At 41.6% G+C, this 21750-nt stretch overlaps 1 protein-coding gene and 2 long non-coding RNA genes across 3 annotated transcripts in view; 1 reads left to right on the forward strand and 2 right to left on the reverse strand.

Annotated features, from left to right (window-relative positions):
* The window catches only part of NIF3L1 (NGG1 interacting factor 3 like 1), a 13037-nt gene extending 3586 nt beyond the window's left edge, over positions 1-9451 (forward strand). The window contains exons 3-7 of the mRNA XM_060782024.2: positions 1641-1806; positions 4792-4918; positions 6265-6403; positions 6910-6993; positions 9096-9451. Coding sequence (XP_060638007.2) covers positions 1641-1806; positions 4792-4918; positions 6265-6403; positions 6910-6993; positions 9096-9280 — 701 coding nt within the window. The 3' untranslated portion in view covers positions 9281-9451. The remainder of the gene's footprint in view (positions 1-1640; positions 1807-4791; positions 4919-6264; positions 6404-6909; positions 6994-9095) is intronic.
* Positions 8145-12672, reverse strand: LOC132778751 (uncharacterized). Its single transcript, XR_009631768.2, has 3 exons — positions 12367-12672; positions 10237-10336; positions 8145-9217 (listed from the first exon to the last, which is right to left on the reverse strand). It is a non-coding gene; the product is annotated as an uncharacterized lncRNA (long non-coding RNA).
* Positions 12673-12692: 20 nt separating this feature from the next.
* Positions 12693-17610, reverse strand: LOC132778755 (uncharacterized). The gene is made up of 4 exons (XR_010910234.1): positions 17050-17610; positions 14144-14244; positions 13029-13112; positions 12693-12806 (listed from the first exon to the last, which is right to left on the reverse strand). It is a non-coding gene; the product is annotated as an uncharacterized lncRNA (long non-coding RNA).
* Between the last annotated feature and the right edge of the window lie 4140 nt (positions 17611-21750).

Consider the following 21750-nt stretch of genomic DNA (forward strand, 5'->3'; position numbering starts at 1 on the left):
AGGCCCAGGGGCTCCCCAACTCTGTTTTTACTTGAGTTCAAATTGTTTAAGTTGAAGTATAAGTGAATAGTGAGGTGACTAAACATCCACATCCTTTTTTGACTTTTTGTTTGCACATAGGGCTTTGGGAGATCCATAGTCTTGCATTCTTTATGTCACCAACTAGATCTTGGTGGTATTACCTTAACACATTTCTGTTCCATCCTTTGTAATAAATATGGCACTGATAGTGTTGTTGTTCCGTCTTCCAGAAGCTTGGTTTGCACTGCCCCTTAGTTGCTTGAAATAGTATCCCTTTGCATTTTCCCCAGGGTTGCTACAGTCTTAGCAGCACCCTAATAGTCAAACATCAACAGAAGCTGGACGCCTTTTGCAGCTATTGGCTTAAAAAAGTATCTCTTTCGTCCAGAGACCGTCCTTTTTCCTGGGGATGAGAACTCCAATTTGGAGAAGCTCTCCTGCCTTCTTCAGTTTAGAAAAAGCCTCAGATGTGCTGGTGGCCAAGCTAGGCAGCTCGGACAGGCCATCGTGAGTACGGTTACCCTCCTGCCTTTGAAACTGGTGCTGAGCTCAGATACAGGAAGACCTGTTCTTTCTGAAAGACAGCAGCTCAGCGCTGGGGCAGAGAATATCTCAGGATTTCTCTGCCATTGGGAGAGGCTCCATTACTTCATCCCCAAACTAACCTTGATCTTGGATAGGGGAAGACCTGCTCTTTCTAAAAGATAGCAGCTCAGGGTTAGGGTAAAAGATCCCAGGATTTTTCTACTGTTGGGGAAAGTTAACTCAGCAGCTGAAGGAAAAGGGAAGGAAAGAACATCTATATGGTTTCACAAGTTGACTGTGTTTGTAACTTCATCAAGCTGTGCCAAGTCTGTTAAGGACTTTGAGAAATAAATGTTCTGTTTGATGTTCAAATCTGGACTGGCCTCAGTTGCTGGGAATCCTGAGCTTCTAAGTAAGGCACCTGCAGTTCACCCAGATAAAGAGAGAAGCACATCTTAGTTTTAACTTTATAGTGTCTGGGTGTGATGGCACAGACACTCTTTCACACTTCCTGGCTAGCTTAATTACATTCAATTCCTTTTAATGGTTAGGAAGTATTGAGCCTACAGTACCAAATGTATAATAATAATAATAATAACAACAACAACAACAACACTTTATTTGGGTTGTTGTAGTTTTTTCGGGCTATATGGATATGTTCTAGAATCATTCTCTCCTGACGTTTTGCTTGCATCTATAGAAGGCATCCTCAGAGGTTGTGAGGTCCTGTGGCAGGCATTTTCACAACCTCTGAGGATGCCTGCCATAGATGCAGGTGAAACGTCAGGAGGTGCTTCTAGAACATGGCCATACAGCCTGAAAACCTACAACAACCCAGTGATTCCGGCCATGAAAGCCTTCAACAATACATTGGACTCTTTATTTATATTCCACCCTTCTCCCCGAGGGAACTCAGAGCAGATTATACTATATAAACAGACACACAGGCAAACATTCAATGCCTTGTTACAGTGAAATACAATGACACACAAATGCACAAGACAAAGACAAAAGCCTCTCCTTCATTTCCGGCTTCTAGGTTCGCTACGCATGTTGTAATCTTTTTTTTGAACAATTTGCTTTCTTTTTCAAAGGTCCCTGCACCTCTGTTCCCTTACAACCTGCTTCAGCTTTGGAGTACCCCTCAGAAGGGTCTCACCGGGTTGAATTTAATGCTTGTTCTTCTGAAAGCTTAAAAAAAGTTTTGTCCAGCATGCGTGAACTGCCAGGAGTATCGTTCATCACAACACTCCCTATCAGGTAATGTAGAATGCTTCCTCGACTTGTCTGTTCTTGGTGAGACATTTCAGATTGCTATAATAATCACAATTTGGTAAGGAAGCATCCTGAGCCCTAATAATTAATGATGGTGATGATGATAAATAATAATCACACAGTCTTAAATGCTTGGGAAATATTAGACTTGTGATTTTGTGATACGAAATCCAGCATATATATCTTGTTTACTGTGTCATACTGTGTTATGGTGTCAGTAAAATATTATTATTATTATTATTATTATTATTATTATTATTATTATTTTACTGACACAAAAACACAGTATGTCACAGCAAACGAGATCTCTATGCTGGATTTCGTATCACAAAATCACAAGTCGAACACTTCCCAAGCATCTAGGACTGTGTATTTTCGAATGATGTGCACAGATCCAACTAAGGTAGCCTTTTGCAGTTGACAGATTGTGATTTTGTCAATGTATTGTTTCCAAATGCCAGCTGAGATCTTTTGGCGCAGCACCTAGGGTGCCAATGACCACTGGGACCACCGGTACTGGTTTATGCCAGAGCCTTTGCAGTTCAATGTTGAGGTCTTGATAGCGGCCGAGTTTTTCCTGTTGTTTTTCCTCAATGCAACTGTCACCTGGCATGGCGACATCAATAACTATTATTGTTGTTATTATTATTATTATTATTATTATTATTATTATTATTTCTTACCCGCCTCTCCCCATGGCTCAAGACTGGTCACAGCAGGAGTTTAGTAATAATAACAAAGGCAAAGATACTTAATTCTGTAGTTGTGATTTATCCCTGGCCCTTCCTTTTCTATTCTTGCCTACCAACTATCACATGTCTTAGCAGGGTGTATGTGTGTTAGAATCCTTTCTGGGTGTCATATGTTACACATTTATGGTCCAGGTGCTCAAACTGAGCTAAATAGACACATGAGCAAATGGCAATCTCGGACCAGCATGTCCTTACCTTTTTGGATACATTCCTGCAAATCAAACATCCTCTGCAACACACATAGTCCTATTTTTGCCGCTTCTACTCTCCATTCTCAAAAAATGATCAAGCTGTGTCACACATTTTGAAATTACAGCACTCTAACACAATCGAGTTAATATAAATTAAACTACAAAAGTAAAATCTTTTTAAAGTATTGTGGAAAGCCATGTTGAAATAGAACCAGTTTTCATACTTTCCTACAGATATTCAGCAGCATGAGAGCCAAGTTGGAGCATAGCAGCACCCTGTATGCCAGGGACAGAAAATGAATGGCCCTTCAGATATTATTAAGAGTGCAACTCCCATCAGTACTAGGCTTGTGCAATTCAGATGGAGGGTGATCCATTTTTGGTATCCAAATTTCTTTGGGTACCTAGATCCATTTTCAGCAGCCTCCCGAAAATTGGCTAATAGAAAAATCTGTTTTTGGCTAGGCAGCTGAAAGATCAGAAAAGATCTGGTGAATTGGCAACAATAGGGAACTTATAAGGCTCCCCTTTCCGTTCCTGGGATCTTTTCCTTTCTTTCTTTCAAAGGAGCCTGGGTTTGAGCAACACGGTTAAGGAAGCATGCGCCATGTACTCCCAAATAGAAGGAAAGAAGCCATGCCTGGCAGTCATGTGGGCCGTTTCAGTAAAAAAACACCCCGGACGTCTGAGCCCTTACCATTACGGCCAGCCAAACAAGCCGAATTGGCTTAAGGAAACCAACCAAATCAAATCCATGCACAAGCTTCGGACCAGCATGTCCTTACCTTTTTGAATGTTGAATGTTGTTCATTCATTCAGTCACTTCCGACTCTTCATGACCTCATGGATCAGCCCACGCCAGAGCTCCCTGTTGGGTGTCACCACCCCCAGCTCCTTCAAGGTCAAGCCAGTCACTAGAAGGATACCGTCCATCCATCTTGCCCTTGGTCTCTTCCTTTTTCTTTCCATTTCCCCCAGCATCATTGTCTTCTCTAAGCTTGCCTGTCTTCTCATTATGTGGCCAAAGTACTTCATCTTGACTTCTTCTATCCTTCCTTCCCTCCAATGAGCAGTCGGGCTTTATTTCCTGAAGTAAGGACTGGTTGGATCTTCTCGCTGTCCAAGGCACTCTCAGAACTTTTCCCCAACACCACAGTTCCAAAGCATCTATCTTCCTTCACTCAGCCTTCCCTATGGTCCAGCTCTCACATCCGTAGGTTACTACGGGGAATACCATTGCTTTAACTATGTGGATCTTCTTTGCCAGTCTGATGTCTCTACTCTTCACTATTTTATCAAGATTGGTCATTGCTCTCCTCCCAAGAAGGAAGCATCTCCTGATTTCCTGGCTGCAGTCTGCATCTGCAGTTATCTTTGCACCTAGAAATACAAAGTCTGTCACTGCCTCCATGTTTTCTCCTTCTACTTGCCAGTTATCAATCAGTCTGGTTGCCATAATCTTGGTTTTTTTGATGTTTAACTCCAACCCAGCTTTTGCACTTTCTTCTGTCACCTTGATTAGAAGGCTCCTCAGCTCCTCCTTGCTTTCGGCTATCAGAGTGGTGTCATCTGCATATCTAAGGTTCTTAATGTTTCTTACCGATGCACAAGCTTAATTCAAGGCAATTAATTTTTAAATTGCCTTGAACAGGCAGGACTATTTTAAATATATATGCGGTATTGTAATTTTTTATACTTATATTGCTTTGTTAATTTTATGTTTATGTTCTTTACTCTATGTATTGCTGATGTTACTTGGAAACTGCTCTGAGTCCCCTCGGGGAGGTAGAGCAGTATATAAATAAAGTTTTGTTGTTCTTGTTGTTGTACCAACCACTGGTTCTCCTTGCTTGCTAGAGCTAATAAGATGGATGTTGATTCTGTAAGCCAAAGGCAGTGGAGTACCATACTAGCAAGTATGGGAGAACCTCTAAAGAGAGTAACACAACTCACATTTAAATGTAATTTATCCTAAATGGAATGGATAGATTAGAACAGATTTTAAAGCAACTCCTTTTTTCCCTAAGGGCCGAAGGGGATGAACAGACACGGGTTAGTTTGAATTGTACCCAGCAGGCCTTGGTGCAAGTGATGACCCTACTTTCCCAGAACAGCCATATTTATCGTAAGACGGAAATCATATCATTACAGAAGGTAAGCCATATATGTACAGAAAGAAGTTTTCACAATATTTGCCGTTGTTGTTGTTGTTGTTGTTGTTGTTGTTTATGCCCCACCTATCTCCCTGTGGGGACACAAGGCAGCTAACAATCTACACTAGACAAGTTTAAAAAGTGCAATACAAAAGTTAAAAACAAATAAATACACTAAAATGGCCTTTTAAACTCAAATCTCTGCCTCAGTCCCCCCAATCTGCCATAGCGTGATCTAGCTAAGATATGAAGAACGAAAGACCAAAGTATAATGGGGAGGGCAAAGGCAGAACGAGTGGGGCAGCATAGTCTCTCTTGTCCCTAGAAAAATGCAGCATATTTTTTTACTCTTGTTGAATGTTGTAGCTTTTGCTGGTAAGTAAATATGTCAGGCTCTCTAATTGATTTTTTTTCATTCCTTTGGTACATAGGGTTTAAAGCACAGAAGGAGAGAGAAAATAATACTTCTCAAATGAGATTTGCATCTCCATGATTTGCTGAGGAGAGCTTTTGCGCAATTAAAACTTGTGCACCAGCTGCGCCCGTACCTTGGGAAGTCTGACCTTGGTCCACACTCTTCTTACATCCCGGATAGACTACTGCAACGCACTCTACGTGGGGCTGCCTTTGAAGACTGCCCGGAAGCTTCAACTAGTCCAACGGTCGGCAGCCAGGTTGCTCACCAGAGTGGCGTACAGGGAGCATACAACTCCTCTGTTACTCCAGCTCCACTGGCTGCCAATCAGCTTCCGAGCACAATTCAAAGTGCTGGTTTTACCTTTTAAAGCCCTAAACAGTTCTGGCCCAGACTACCTGTCCAAATGTATCTCCTGTTATGAACCATCACTAAGTTTAAGATCATCATGAGAGGCCCTGCTCTCAATCCCACCATCATTGCAAATGCAATTGGTGGGGATGAGAGACAGGGCCTTCTTGGCAGTGGCCCCCCGCCTGTGGAACTCTCTCCCCAGGAACATTAGACTGGCCACCTCCCTCCTGTTCTTTATAAGACAAGTGAAGACTTGGCTTTGGAACCAGGCGTTCAATTAGTGGATAGTGGCAACTGGAAAGAAAACTTAGGAAACCCATGACACTGAATTAAAACAGACTTGGATTTGGTTTTAACTGGCATGTTTAATGTATTGTTTTAATGAATTGTTTCAATGTATTTGTTGATTGTTTATATGGTGATAGCATCGTATGGTGCTTGTGTGAGGCCGCCCTGAGTCCCCCCTCGGGGGTGAGAAGGGCAGGGTAGAAGTGTATGAAATAAAAAAAATAATCAATATGAGAGAGATATTAGTGTAAACACTGCCAAACAAAATCTTTACATCTGTTTCCTCTTAGCCTTTGCTTGCAGATACAGGAACGGGACGTTTATGCACGCTGAAGGAACCCGTCTCAATATCCATCTTGGTGGAGCGAGTGAAAAGCCATTTAAGACTGCCTCATGTTCGCCTCGCTCTCGGAACAGGAAAATCATTGGGTATAGGATTGCATTTTCTCATAGTGTGGGATAGATATTAGACACAAATCTACATAATTTTTTAAAAGATTCAAGAGTTCTATCTAATTTGTATTTACTACAATAACCTTTATTGCAGTATTAGTAGAGAATCCAGTTTTGAGGGTGTCTTTTTACAGTATAATTCCAAGAGCAATATCCCAAGTTCAGTGGAATTCATTCCTCAGTTTAGGCTGAGAACTCGTACGAATCTCTTCCGTTGTAGAGTGAAATGGATGAAGCTAGCTGAGACGGGCTGAAATCACTCGACTGGCTGACACTGTTTCAAAATTATTTCTGTCAATAGCCAAATTACTCTGCTTAATGTATTTAATGTTTCAAAAGAGGAGCAAATCCAAAGAATGGTTGGTGATTATAACTTGATCTTTTTGTTAAGTGAAAAAGTCACACCAGTTAGGATTTCTTCTATAACGTCAAATATACCTTCGTTGAGTACAACATTTATCTCTACTGGTTTCCGTTTGCAGAGTCCCAGGTGAAAGTGGTTGCTCTGTGTGCTGGTTCAGGATCCAGTGTTTTGCGAGGTACAGAAAGTGATCTCTATCTCACAGGTAAGAACTGTTCGTTCATGTAGAAAAACGTTGAGATATCAACACTAAATCAGTGTAAAAGACATATTTTTCTATCCAATTGCCCAGTACCAATCAGCAGTTAATCTTTTTTTCAGTCAATTTTTAAAACCTGATTTACGGATATTTTTTTCTTTTTCACATAAAAACAAAAAAGCTTATGAATGCCCCCATCCTGCCAAATTATCATTAACCAAACAAATCAGATTAGGGAGGACTAAAACTGACTTGCAAGTGACTTGTATGGAAAAGATACAAAAGTCTAGTGGGGATATAGTAGTCACGCACCAGCCCATGCACACCTATATGCTTTAAGATCACTTCTGACCACAAGGTCATGAGTTCAAAGCCAGCCCGGGTCAGAGTGAGCTTCCAACCAATAGTGTAGCTTGTTGTCGACCTTTGCAACCCGAAAGATAGTTGCATCTGTCAAGTAGGAAAATTAGGTACCACCTATGTGTGGGGAGGCTAATTTAACAAAATTTATGAGGCCATTGAAAAGACTCCAGCCATGCACTCCAACAAAAGCATGTGGGGAATGCGGAAGTACTACATCAGCGTCACAGATGGATGATGAAAGTGACAGCTCCCCTGGCAGCCAGAAAAAGTTAAATAGCCTTTGACTGTTTGTCTATTTCTGTTGTGTGTCTTTGGCATTGAATGTTTGCCATATATGTGTACATTGTAATCCGCCCTGAGTCCCCTGCGGGGAATATAAATACTGTAAATAAATTAATAAACTTGTATAGAAAAGATACAAAAGTCTAGTGGGGATATAGTAGCCACGCACAAGCCCATGCACACCTATATGCCTGCCCATGTGCTTTCATGGATGTATGGGAATGTTAGGAATAGCTTTTCAATAACTTTAATGCATAGGTTCTTTTATTGCAATTTTCCAGTAAGAGAAAGGGTATCAGAACTTCTACAGAACAACATTTAAACATACAGATATACGGATTCTATGTAACTACATTGAATCCACAAACAACCTACAGTTACATTGGCGTACAAACAAAGGGGAATTACATTTCTACTCAGCATTCACATTAACCATACACATTCATCCATCCTCATGCATCCATCACCATTCTTCTTCCGTCATCTCATGGAGAAGAATATCTTTTAGGCCGGACTGCTCCCTTGCAAATCTGTCTCAACCTGTGGGTCCCCAGGTGTTTTGGCCTACAACTATCAGAAATCCCAGCCAGTTTACCAGCTGTTAGGATTTCTGGAAGTTGAAGGTCAAAACATCTGGGGACCTACAGGTTGAGAGCCACTGCTCTATTCTCTTCCTTTGAGAAAAGGAGCCAAGTGTCCAGAATCTTTCTTTCCTGTAGCAGATTGGGCACACCTAAGGTACACCATATCTTTCAATAGAGCACGGCGGGTAAACAGCACAGCTGTCTATCACACTTGAAAATTATTAGGCTGAGTCTTTTATAAGAATATTCTGCTGATGTTTCAAAGATGTAAATGAATGATGGGTGTTTTTCCGGCCCGAAACATCTTGGCTTCATCTTAGTTCCTGGCAGATGTTGACTCTCCTTAATTGATGTTGGTAAACGTAAGGAGCCTTGTGTTGACTTCCTTTCTAACGTAGGGAACCTTGTAAACATTTCCTTAACTTAAAGAGCCATTGTCTCTGATAATGTAAACACGTTGTTTCCAACCAAAAGTTCAACAGTTAATCATGATCACTGGTCACCAATGCCAGCAACTTTTAATTATAGTCTATGAATTCTTCACCTCCCTCTTGTAGTTTTCCAAGCCTAATTCCTTAGGATGGCATCTCTAGACTATATAGCCCCCAACCATACATCTTTCATACAATTTCATTCAAACCATTCATCATATATCTTTATGCATCACATGAAATTAGTCATAAACCCAGCACAGGTATTTATTTTTGTGATTATTATTTAGCATCCCATCACACGTTGGCTGTAAAGGTTCTCAGTGCAGCCTACATTGACTCAGTAAGAAGCAAAAACTGTTGACCTCTTTGTCCTGAAGTACTATTCACTATTCTAAATTGTAGCTCAATCTTCTCATAATAGACCTCATCTTGATTTCCTTGATAGGAGAGATGTCACACCACGATGTATTGGATGCGGTTTCCAAAGGAATAACTGTGATTCTGTGTGAACACAGCAACACTGAACGAGGCTTTCTGTTGGAGCTGCAACAAGCCCTGGCTCTGCACCTTGAGAACAAGATCCATATCATCATTTCCGAGAGAGACAGAGACCCCCTTAAAGTGGCATAAAAGAAAGCAAGGCTAAGGTGTGAGGCCTGGAGTTTCTGTTCTTTTTCTTCTGGGTTTGCAAGTAAAAACACACACAATGGCAAGAAGGACATCCTAGAAGTATATTGTCAGATTTTGAAGAGTTGATTACTATCACCCTGCCTGGAAATGAATAAATGGCCAATTGATAAATGTGTTTGCAAAATTTGCCTTTCTTCCATTTTGGAGTCCTCCCTGCCCGTTCAGTTCTGAAGAAGGAATCTGATGTGCTGGTGGCTGACAAACCACTGTAAAAACTATTGAGAATTATTGAGAACAATTGAGAATTGAGAAATTAAAATAGAGAAGTTTATTGAGAAGAATTGAGCTATAGTTAGATAGATTATAAGAGAGATAGAGTATAAAGAAAAATAGATGTTGAGCTTTGCGAATTGAGTTTTATAGAGTCTTATAGAGAGAGAGAGAGACTGCATTGCCTTATCTCCAAGGCTAATCTGGAGCTTAGATAGATAGGGAAATATTTGTTCTTTCTAAAAGAGAACAGCTCCGGATTAGAGTGAAGGATCCCTGGACCCCTTTGCCACTTGGGGAAAGGCTGATTCAGTAATTGGTGGAGAAGAGAAAGAAAAAATATCTATTTGGTTTTATCAATTGACTGTTCTGTTTGCAACTTTGAGAAATAAATATCCTTTTTTGAAGTTCAGAACTTGTAATAGACTCAGTTGCGGAGAATCTCAATCTTCTCAAGAAAAGCACTGGCAGTTTGCCCAAACAGGGAACAGCACATCATAGTTTTGTTTTTAAAAGCGTCTGGGTGCAACGGCACAGGAGTTGAACCAAAGGCTTGAGTTCCCTGCTAAGGGAACAGATTACAGAGTCCACACTACAGAATCCTCCCTATGATGGGGTCATGGCAATTAAAGGGGGACCACGTGGCTGCAATAATGTCCCCTAAGACAGGGGCTTCCTGAACTTACCTACAGGTTTCAAAGCGAAATCTTCCTTTGTGGTGTTATCGTCGCTTGCTTCTTTGTAGTCGTTAGGTTCTTTGCCGTCTTTTGGTTGCAAGATGTCACACTATTGCCAAAATACAAAGTTGCTGTTAGTCAAGTCCTGAGGGGAGTGTATGCCAGTAAACAATGTGGCGTGCACAGGGATAATGGGATTTCTCTTTCCTCTGCGGCACCCAACTTCAAAGCTAAACCGACAGGTATGGGGAGAGGAAGGAAAGGATGCTTCTGTTCCTAAACTCTACCCCTTCACTGGCCCTTCTGCACAATACGCACCCACATTTAGCTTGGTCGGCTGGGGAATTCTGTGAGCTAAATCATGGCTGTCTTCATGACATTTCTCAGCTCCCAGTGAGCATTGCAGAGTAAACCAGGTTAATATGGCTTTGGTCTGCATTAGTCAATGTCTTGGGAGTATCCCTCAGCTTCGGGACAGAGAGGAAAGCAGGACCAGGTCTACACTGGACCATGGCACTGTCTCTAGAGGGCACTCCACCATCCATCGCCCTTTCCCTGCCCCAATCAGCACAAGGAGAAGGGGTGGGTCTGGCCTCAAGAGAGGGGCCTATGGAGTCAAATCAAGAAGAAGGATGGTGGCATCAGAGAAGGTAAAGAGTCGGCTCTTGGGACCAATGTGGTTTGGACTGAACTATGTAGACTCTAACCAGCCATCACAGTCCTGTACAGACTTGGAGTAGGTTTCAACCTGAGCCCTAAAGAGGCTGTCCAAAGCCCCAACTAGATAATACAGTTTCACAATGCAGTTTCACTTCCATTATCTCCTCCCCAGGTGGAGTAAATGGAGCCACAACAAAAGGGGTCACATCACATACATTCCCAAGTGTCCATTTTGTGATCCCTGATTGTTTATGGTTCCTGATTGATGAGGAACACCAATGTAATCCCTAATACATCTAAAACACAGACATGTGCTTTTCACCTTAAGAACAGACAAGCATCCGGAGCTCTGAGGATTACCTGGGAAGGAATCCCACTGGAGCATTGCAGCACACCCAAGTACCTGGGAGTCACTCTGGACTGTGCTCTGACCTACAAGAAGCACTGCCTGAACATCAAGCAAAAAGTGGGTGCTAGAAACAATATCATATGAAAGCTGACTAGCACAACCTGGGGATCACAACGACACAGTGAAGACATCTGCCCTTGCGCTATGCTACCCTGCTGCTGAGTATGCATGCCCAGTATGGAGCACATCTCACCACACTAAAACAGTGGATGTGGCTCTTAATGAGACACGCATTATCACGGGGTGTCTGCGCCCTACACCAGTGGAGAAACTACACTATCTAGCTGGTATTGCACCACCTGACATCCGCCGGGAAGTAGCAACCAATAGTGAAAGGACCAAGGCAGTGACATCTCCAGCTCATCCCTTGTTTGGGTATCAGCCAGCACGTCAATCTACAGAGACACTCGCTGGAACACCTCAGCAAGCGAGAGTCCAAAAGTGGCAGGCTCAAACCCAGAACCTCAACCAATGGCTGATACCAAATGAGAGACTCCCCCCTGGGCACACAGAGGACTGGGCGACTTGGAAGGCGTTGAACAGACTGCGCTCTGCCACCACGAGATGCAGAGCCAACCTTCAGAAATGGGGCTACAAAGTGGAATCCACGACATGCGAATGTGGAGAAGAGCAAACCACAGACCACCTGCTGCAATGAAACCTGAGCCCTGTTACATGCACAATGGAGGACCTTCTTATAGTAACACCAGAGGCACTCCAAGTGGCCAGAATCTGGTCAAAGGACGTTTAATTAACTGCCAAGCTTGCAAACTTTGTCTTTTGTCTGTTTGTTTGTTTTGTTAAAAATGTAATATACCAATGTAATCTGTGTAACAGACATACACTGTTGAATAGATCTGAACAGTCCCAGGTTTCTTATGCATTCCAAGGCATTATTGTGGTTTCCATAAACATTTCCGCATAACCATAGACTGTCAATATTATAGAGTTAACGCTGTGTAGTTTCTACAGAAACATATTACTGTGGACGCTAAAATATCCCTTCCTAATGCATTTACATTGGAAAGAGAGAGATAAAGTAAGGCACATCATCTACTTTATGCCCTTACCATTTCTTCCTTTACATTTTTCTTGATATGTTCAACAGCATTTGTAGAAATGTCAATCTCAGGTGCTTGAAGACGGGAAGCATAAATTTCCTTATCTGGATTTTGTGGTACAACTTCATACTCTTCCCTAAATAGAAATGACACAAACAGTCCAAATAGTCAACGTATCACCCTTAGGCCTGTTCATAACTGAGGGGAGGATTCCTCCTGGGCTTAGCAAAGGAGGGCTGGCAGAAGTGAATGCCTATGCAACCAAAACAAAATATCACTCATAAAAAGTAATCGGGACATCATGGGGAATATTAAAGATTAATATTCCCCATGGAGGGACAGCAGGGAAAATGGTGGGACAGCGTAAGGCTTTGTCCTCTTTCTGTCAGTTGGGGAATCTCTTTACCTCAGATGGACAGCCTTTTGGATCTTGAGTCCAGGCATGAATCCTACAGGGAAGGAGGAACCGTGTTAGGGACTATGAATGATTCAAAAACCCATCTGCATTTCTGCAGTGGTGTGTTAGATTGATGTCCCTTACCTAAATGGTAAGGTAACTTCTTCCTTAAATGATGGGGGGGGGGGGGAATATTTGGACTTATTTTTCAAATTACCACCCTTGTGGGCCACCACAGCAGCCTTTGGGCCTGGGTACAAACTATGGCACTCACGTAAGCAGATCCCAAAAAGGAAGAGCAGTGCCAGGAGAAGCAGCCCCATCCTGGGCCATCATTTGGGTGTGGTCCAAGTGGAGGCTAAGAAAAGAAAAGATTGGTTAGTCACTGTTCATGGAAATTGAACAGTGTTCACAAATTCAACAATGTAAGAATGTGTTTTTTTAATTCCTGCATCTCTGGCGTTTTAGTGTTTCAAAGACCTAACATGACAATTCCCAACAGCTATAAACTTAAGCAGCTTTCTTGAGCGATACTCTCATACCAATGGAGACAGTTGCCCTCTGAACCAAGGACAGATCTTTTGCTAAGCCAATGAGTCTTGGTTGCTCATTGGTTGACAATGCCCTAGATAGCTGGCCCCAGGTAGGTTCAAAATCTTGCCCTCGCACTTTACTATTGTTTTCTATCCAAAGCTATAATGACCTATTTTACATAGCTCTTATCCTTATTGCTACCATATGACCTATGCACTAGCTCCATCATTTACATTGTTGTTGTACCAGTCCACCCACCCATGACGAGAAATTGAATCTTATTGGTTGTTGGTTTTGATGCCTGTTTTTATGTATTGTTGTAATGTTGTTGTTTTACTTTGTTTTATACTGTTGTTATGCATTTTAATGTGTTACATTTTAACTGTATTGATCAGGCTTCACCCCATGTAAGCCGCCCTTAGTCCCTTCGGGGAGATAGAAGTGGGGTATTATTATTACTATTACTATTACTATTATTATTCCTGACACTTTGGAAAATAATACTGCCCCCCCCCCCCCACCAATGTTTAAAAGACTCAAAAATGCTATACTCTACACTTTAACCCAAATTAATGTGATTAACCCAGTGGATTACCAGATTTTAAGTATAATTTAACACTTAAATTTAACCAGATTTTAAGTGGAATTTAACTTATGTGATGTAGTGGTAAATACCGTATTTAAAAGGCCAAATGGATTTGGTGTATCTTTGAAAATGGGATAAAACCCAGAGTGGGTTCTCCCTCCAAGTGACAGAGGAGCCACTCTCTCCCACCCCACCAGCGGCCAATTGCAGAAAAGCAAACCTTGCTGAAGGTTTGAATGGGAAAGTTCACCCAAGGCCAGCGAACATACACTTACTACAGCAAGGGATGCTGTCCGTCATGTCACACTCTTCGAAGACTCTTCTCATAGCAGTAGAAGACCAGCTTCTCCTGTGGATCTTTTTGAAGACCCTGAAAAAGAAGATCCTGGTTTGTACGCTCAAAAGAACCTCAAGGTTTTATTCTGCTTCCCTTCCCATACTCTCCTGCTGCCCTGATTTGGCAAAGACCGCCCCAAATCATCAATTGCTTCAATTGCTGCCAACTGACTTCAAAGTCCAAAACTAGTTTGCACTCCATTATCTCCACAGAGAGGAGAGGAGGGTGAAATCTTTGCAAAAGGTTCAGGCAAAAGCAAACTGCTGCAACCTCTCCTAACTCATGGGTTCTTCTGCATTAATACCATTTGCCACATGTGTGTGGACTTCATAGATCATTACATGACTGTTCCTCAACTCTTTTCCTGTCCACCAACATTCTGTTTTCCATTCTTGAGTTGGGAATATAGTAACTGCTTTGGGAGATGGTGATCGGGCATTTGGTGAAAGGTAAGAGCTTAAACTGTGCCGGAAGACCCAAAAGAAGCACCAACCCCTCTATTCTCTCCACCATTGTGGAGACGCTGGAGAAGCATATGAGAAGCTTGGCCTTTCATTAAACTTTGAGAAAACGGAGGTGCTCTTCCAGCAGTCACCAGCTAATCCCTCTGCAATGCCAGAAATACAGCTTAATGGTGTATTATTAGAAAATGTTGACCATTTCCGCTACCTTGGCAGCCACCTCTCCACAAAAGTCAACATTGACACCAAAATACACTGCCTGAGCTCTGCGAGAGCAGCATTTTTCTGAATGAAGCACAGAGTGTTTGAGGACTGGGGCATCCGTAGTGAGACCAAGGTGCTTGTTTATAAAGCTATTGTCCTCGCAACCCTGCTCTATGCCTGCAAAACGTGGACGTCATACTCAATTCCTGGAACGATTCCATCAGCGTCAAGAGGAACGATTCCTCTTGAGAAGACAGGCTGACAAATGTCAGTGTGCTGGAAGAAGCAAAGATCACTAGCACTGAAGCAATGTTCCTATGCCATCAACTCCTTTGGACCTGCCATGTTGTCCAAATGCCCAATCACCATCTCCCAAAGCAGTTACTATACTTCTAACTCAAGAATGGGAAATATAATGTTGGTGGACAGGAAAAGAGATATAAAGATGGGATTAAAGATAGCCTTGAAAACTGTGGCATAGACACTAGGCCTGGGTAACAACGGAAAAATTTGTTTCTAAAATCGATTCGTTTTTGGGGTTTTTTGCGTTTCGATATTTAAAAGAATTCCGATTTTTTTTTTTAAAAAAGTTCGATATTTACGAAATTTCGTAAATGGTAAAAAAATTACAAAATAATAACGAAACAATAACGAAACAATAACTAATCGATTCGTTAATGGCGGACGCGACCGCGCAATACGCTAAAAAACCTCCAAATGGGACAGGGGGAACTTCTGAAGCTTCCCTCTCCCTCTGTTGTTGACTGTTGGTGTGATATTATAATTTTTTTCACTAATTAAATAAAAAACAACTATAAAACTTGCCCCAGACATGCGGAAATAATAACGAAACGACCTCAAACCAATAACGAAACGAATACATAACGAAATACGAAGCATTTACGAAACGAATTGAAAAATTCGTTTCGTTTTTAGGTTGCTCCAGAATGGTTTGTTATCGCTTCGTTAACAAAAAAAATAATGAATTTTTAACGAATTACGAATTAACGAAACGAAACTGCCCAGCCCTAATAGACACTGAGAACTGCTTACTTAGACGATCCCTTGTTGCCCAAATATGATGGTTAGGTTCTACATACATTGAAATAAAAGCTGGCCTTCCATGTGAGTCTTACAGAAATCAGCCTAATGGATTATCTTAGGTTACTGCCTATTACAGGGAAAACCAGCTGATTCCTAATCCATCTAAAACACAGACATGTGCTTTTTGTCTTCAGAACAGACAAGCATCTCAAGCTTTGAGGATGACCTAGGAAGGAATCCCACTGGAGCATTGCAGCACACGCAGATACCTGAGAGTTATCCTGGACCATGCTCTGACATACAAGAAGCACTGCTCGACTATCAAGCAAAAAGTGGGGACTGGAAACAATATCATACGAAAGCAGACTGCCACAACCCAGGGATCACAACCTGATACAGTGAAGACATCTGTCCTTACGCTTCGCTACTCTGCTGCTGAGTATGCATGCTCAGTGTGGAACATGCTAAAACAGTGGATGTGGCTCTTAATGAGACATGCTGCGTTATCACAGGATGTCTATGCCCAACACCACTGGAGAAATTATACTGTTTACCCGGTATTGCACCACCTGACATCTGCTGGGAAGTAGAAGCCAATAATGAAAGGACCAAGGCAGTGACATCTCTGGCCCATCCTCTGTTCAGATATCAGCATGCCTCAAATCAAGAAATATTTTTTTAAGATCTACAGAGATACTTGCAGGAACACCTCAGCAAACGAGAGTCCAAAATTGGCAGACTAAAACCTGGAACTCCAAGCCATGGTTGAGACTGGATGAAGATACTCCTCCCCCCCCCCCCCCCCCCAGGCGACTTGGAAGGCGCTGAACAGACTGTGCTCTGGCACCACGAGATGCAGAGCCAACCTTAAGAAATGGGGCTACAAAGTGGAGTCCACGACATGTGAGTGTGGAGAAGAGCAAAGCACCTCTTCCAATGCAGCCCGAGCCTTGCCACTTGCACAATGGAGGACCTTCTCACAGCGACAGCAGAGGCACTCCAAGTGGACAGCTACTGGTCAAAGGACATTTAGAATAATGCCAAGTTTTGAAACTCTGTTTTTTAAAAATACATTACAGCTATACCCTCGGTTTGCTTCTGATATGATAAATACATAAATAAGTCTTACCTCTTGACTCCTTTTTCTCTGTAGGAAACTGGCTGGAGGGGAGCCAACCTCTCGCTCTGTCGTCGTTGCATGTTTCCGAAGAAGCTGCAAATGAGAGAGGTCCCGATCAGCAAGGTCCATGAAAACTTCAGCACCCCTCTTGAAGCCTTCATAAAGAAGACTTAGGGTGCATCAACACTAGCCTTTTAGGTGAGCACCCACACAACACTTGCAACTGAACCTAGGGAAAGCCACTGAATGTGGCTGCATCTCAACTTAAAAACACTTGTGGAAGTCCAAATCCTGCAGCATTATTTTATTATGCCTTAACTATCTTCTTTCTATCTTTCCCCCCTCTGCTATGGAGTCAATGATTTTCTGTCTCCTTTGTTAGGCTATCTTTGGACCCTAGCTCGCCCCGGCACGATCCGCTATGCCCTGTGGACCACCTTTGCCGGGTCCTTTGGACACCACCGTTGAGGGGAGAGTGTATCTTAGGACCGTCGGCAGGTCGCCCTGCGCTCTCTGCGGAAACTGTCCTGCAGCCATCACACCAACCCGGAAATGGCAAATCATTTTTTCTTTTTTAAATATTCTTTATTACGTTTTCATAGTACATAATAGATAAAAGCACTTTTTAGGGAGAGAAAAAAAAGAAAAGAAAAAGAAAAAAAGGGGAGGAGATGTAGGGAAGGGAAGGGGAAGGGGTGTGTGGGAGTGGAGTGGTGGGAAGGGGGTTCGGGAATTAAAAAAAAAAAACCGGGGGAAAAACCAAAAAGAAAATCTAAAAGTTCCTTCTTCTTCAGTCTGACTTCCGGGGTCCTTCAAGGTTGGTTTCTTCCTTTTCCTTCGAGGTTCGATGTTTCGTAGATCTCATTTCATATCTTACATAAATTATTTCAGAGGAATAAGAAATATGTGGTAGTTCTTTATCAAAAAGCTGTTTAACCCTTTAACATCTGTTATCTTAGATATTCATCAAATAATGCCCAATCTGTTTCTTTTTTTACTATCCCTTTATATCTTTGTAATAAATAACTTAGCCTGTCCATATTCTTAACGTCCAAAATTTTCCTCTTCCAATCTTCAATCGTGGGCGTCTCCTTTTTTCTCCACATTCTAGCGTAACATATTCTAGCTGCTGTTGTGGAGAGAAATAACAGTTTGTCTATATTACTCTCAACTTATCTGTTATATATTTTTTCTTTTCTTTCTTCAATAACTTCCCCTTTTATTTCTTAGCTTTTGCTTGTTTTCTGTCCCCTTTTTTTTAATCCTCTTCAATTCCTTATTCTTCTTGTTGAGGTAGATAAATGATTAATTAATCTTGTTGAGGTAGATAAATGATGATATATGACAATTAATAATTAATCATAGTCATAGTCCTTGTATCCTATGTCAGTCCATTCCAAGTTGATTTCTTTGTTAATTGATTATTATCCTATATATATAAATATATCCTCCTACTACTAGCCTATCTGTTGAGTTATAAATTAATTGCTAATTAAACTGTATATATAATTGATGATAGACAATAAGTGATAAGGTGCTTAATATTGGTAATAATAATAGTAATATTTGCTTCCTATATCCATCAAATCCAAGTCCAATTCCTTATCAATTAATTAATATCACTATATATCATTATATAATGTCTGGAGTATCCTCCTTATACCTTTCTCCTTTCTTACTTTTTCTTCCTCTTTTCCCTTTCCCCTTCCTTTCCTCTTGTTTCAGTTCTTCTCTATCTTGTTAATACTTCTTTCTTGTGTCCCATCGCTTCTACCCTTTGCTCTGCACTTTCTTCTCTCTCCACCTCTCCACTTCTGCCCTTCTTTCTTTGTTCTTGCGTCGTATCACTCCCATCCCTCCGCCTTCGCTCTTTCCTCACTTCCACCCTTACTCTCGCGTCTCGCCACTCCGTCACTTCCGCTCTGCTCTCCATTCTCCCTTCCATCTTTGTTCTCTTCCAGTTCTTTTGATTTTCGCTACCCCTCCTACCCGGTTTCGCATCTCCTCAGCACTCGATCCGGCTGAGGAGGGAGCTACAAGCTCTGCCCGGCCGCTCAACGTGGTTCCTCACTGAGGAGCCTCAGCAAGGCACTCCTACCGCCATGCTGCCCCACCGGAAGTCCAAAAAAAAAATCATTTTTTCTTCATAGTCCTGAAATAAAAAAAACCAGATGAAGACATTTAGTATGTTATAGCCAATGGCAGAGAAACACGCAAATCATGTCAGTCTGTACATAAGTGGTACTTTTACAAGTAGAGAAAATAACTTGCTCATACGTTGAAGAAATTTGGAGAACACCAACTGGTACAAACATGTAGGTTCTAACCTGAATTAAATCTCAGATGTTTGAGAGTGTGAGGCTGGGTGTGTTGTCTATCTCTTCCTTGAATCGGTGGTATTTAAAGAGGCACCGATTTATCTTTAAGCAACTGATTCAGTAGATCTATTCCAGCTGGATAAGAAAGTGGATTTAGGGTGATAAACCACCATCATAGGTTTAGATTAAGGTTATGAACACGATTTGTTAAAATTATATATAAAAATTTGGGATCTCCCACTCCTTATCTAGTTAAGATGCTTTGGCTGTAATACACATACATAGAGAAGGAAGCTCCAATGAACTTAACTGCACCCACTTCCAAGAAAATATTCCTAGAATTGCACTGCACCAGGGAAATGATAAACTGTTTTAAAGGGCATGATAGTTGAATAGATCTTAGATCACGAGGTGGAACGTAGAGGGAGATATGTTTGGATAAGTAGGCTGGGCTGGAACCATATAGATACTAAACTATCTAGTATTAAAATATTTTACATGATATCAATGGAATGCAAATTTAAAATTCACAGTTCAAAATTAACTGGGCAGACTTTCTAGATCTCTAGCTACAATGGCATGTACGCTGCCATAAGTAAGTACAGGCAAATAAAATGTTTCACAGGGGAGGCACATTATACAATAGAAAATTACAATATTTTATCTTTGTATTTTGTAAGACTGAGTATAGTATGCTTCCTAATAACAGCATAGTTATGTTATAATGTTATAATAACATTTCATCTAACCCCTACCATCATTGATTTTAAGAATAAGAATTCCATATAAACCCCCAGCATCATTGTTTTTGACCTGATCATCATCATCATCATCATCATCATCATCATCATCATCATCATCATCACCATCTCATTTCATATAAACCCCTACCATCACAGGATTTAATGGAATAATAATATAATAATTTTACAAAATCTCAACTGTCGTTGGCTTCACGCTTGGCGGGCTCAGTGTCCGAGCTCTTGGCCTTCCCAGATAACTTTCCATTTCCTGTTGGCTTCACGCTTGGCAGGCCCAGTGTCTGAGCTCTTGGCCTTCCCAGGTAACCTTTAATTTCCTGTTGGCTTCACGCTTGGTGGGCTCAGTGTCCAAGCTCTTGGCCTTCCCAGGTAACCTTTAATTTCCTGTTGGCTTCACGCTTGGTGGGCTCAGTGTCCAAGCTCTTGGCCTTCCCAGGTAACGTTCAATGTCCTGTTGCCTTCACGCTTGGCGAGCTCAGTGTCTGAGCTCTTGGCCTTCCCAGGTAACTTTCCATTTCCTATTGGCTTCATGCTTGGTGTGCTCAGTGTCCGAGCTCTTGGCCTTCCCTGGTAACTTTCAATTTCCTGTTGGCTTCACGGTTACGTAGGTACAATATGAGAAAAAAGGAGATAGAAGAGCTGGGCTCCTTTCCTTCTTCCCAATCTTACATGCTAGCATCAGCGCAATCTTGAAAGCCAAAGAAGAAAAGGGTGGAAGAGCTGTGTGGAATAAGATAAGAAAACCATCCTATTCTTCCTGTCTTCTAACTGGCTCTCATTTCCAGTAGAGATTGGGTACACTCCAGTGGCCATGGTAGGCATTACATTTTCTTGTCATTCATCCACTGCTAGAATTCTTTCTTTCATCTCTCTCTCTCTATCTATCTATCTCTCCCTCTCTCTCTCTCTCTCTCATCTATCTACACCCATACATATATGACATTTCCAATTTTTTTCCACACACATACAAGGGAGAGAGGTGTGAAAGTTGGGTGAGAATGAAAAGGGGGAGAAAGGGTTTTGGGAGTTCTTGTTAGTAAATCAAATCTTTACCAATATGTAATATTTCACAGGGGGAAGGGGTGAGGAGACAAGAGGAAAAGGCAATGTACATAGTTATGATTATTACATCTAATTTGTCATTTCCATTAGACTCTTTTTCATTACTTAAAGTATTACAAGTTTGTTAAGTCCTCTACAGCAAAGAGAAAAGGGATATTATCAATTGGTTTCAGATCTGATGGTTGTCTTCTTATATCTTCTTGTATTCTCTCATATTGTTCTTTCTTCTTTTCCAGCTTTCCTCTTTCCACCCAAGGAACGTTTTCATTCAGAGTCCATTTCATCTTAGATGTTCTGTTTTTAATCCAGAATGGACATCCCAAGGTTCATCTCTCTCTCCAAATTTGCATGACCCTGTCCACTGCCTCTCACTTAACCTTTTCCTAACCATTCCTATGGGTACACAGCTGGACTAGGGTATCCAGAAGATGGAGAACAGGGAAAGATTGCTCCTACTCTCCACCCAAAGTAGATTGTGGACTCTGAGTAACTCTATACAAAAATGTTTCACTCCACCTGGGAGGAAGAAATGCTGGCTCAAGCCTTTAGTTTCCTACTTGAAGAACATT

This window comes from Anolis sagrei, chromosome 1 (genome assembly GCF_037176765.1).
Source record: "Anolis sagrei isolate rAnoSag1 chromosome 1, rAnoSag1.mat, whole genome shotgun sequence".
Classification (NCBI taxonomy): Eukaryota; Metazoa; Chordata; class Lepidosauria; order Squamata; family Dactyloidae; genus Anolis; species Anolis sagrei.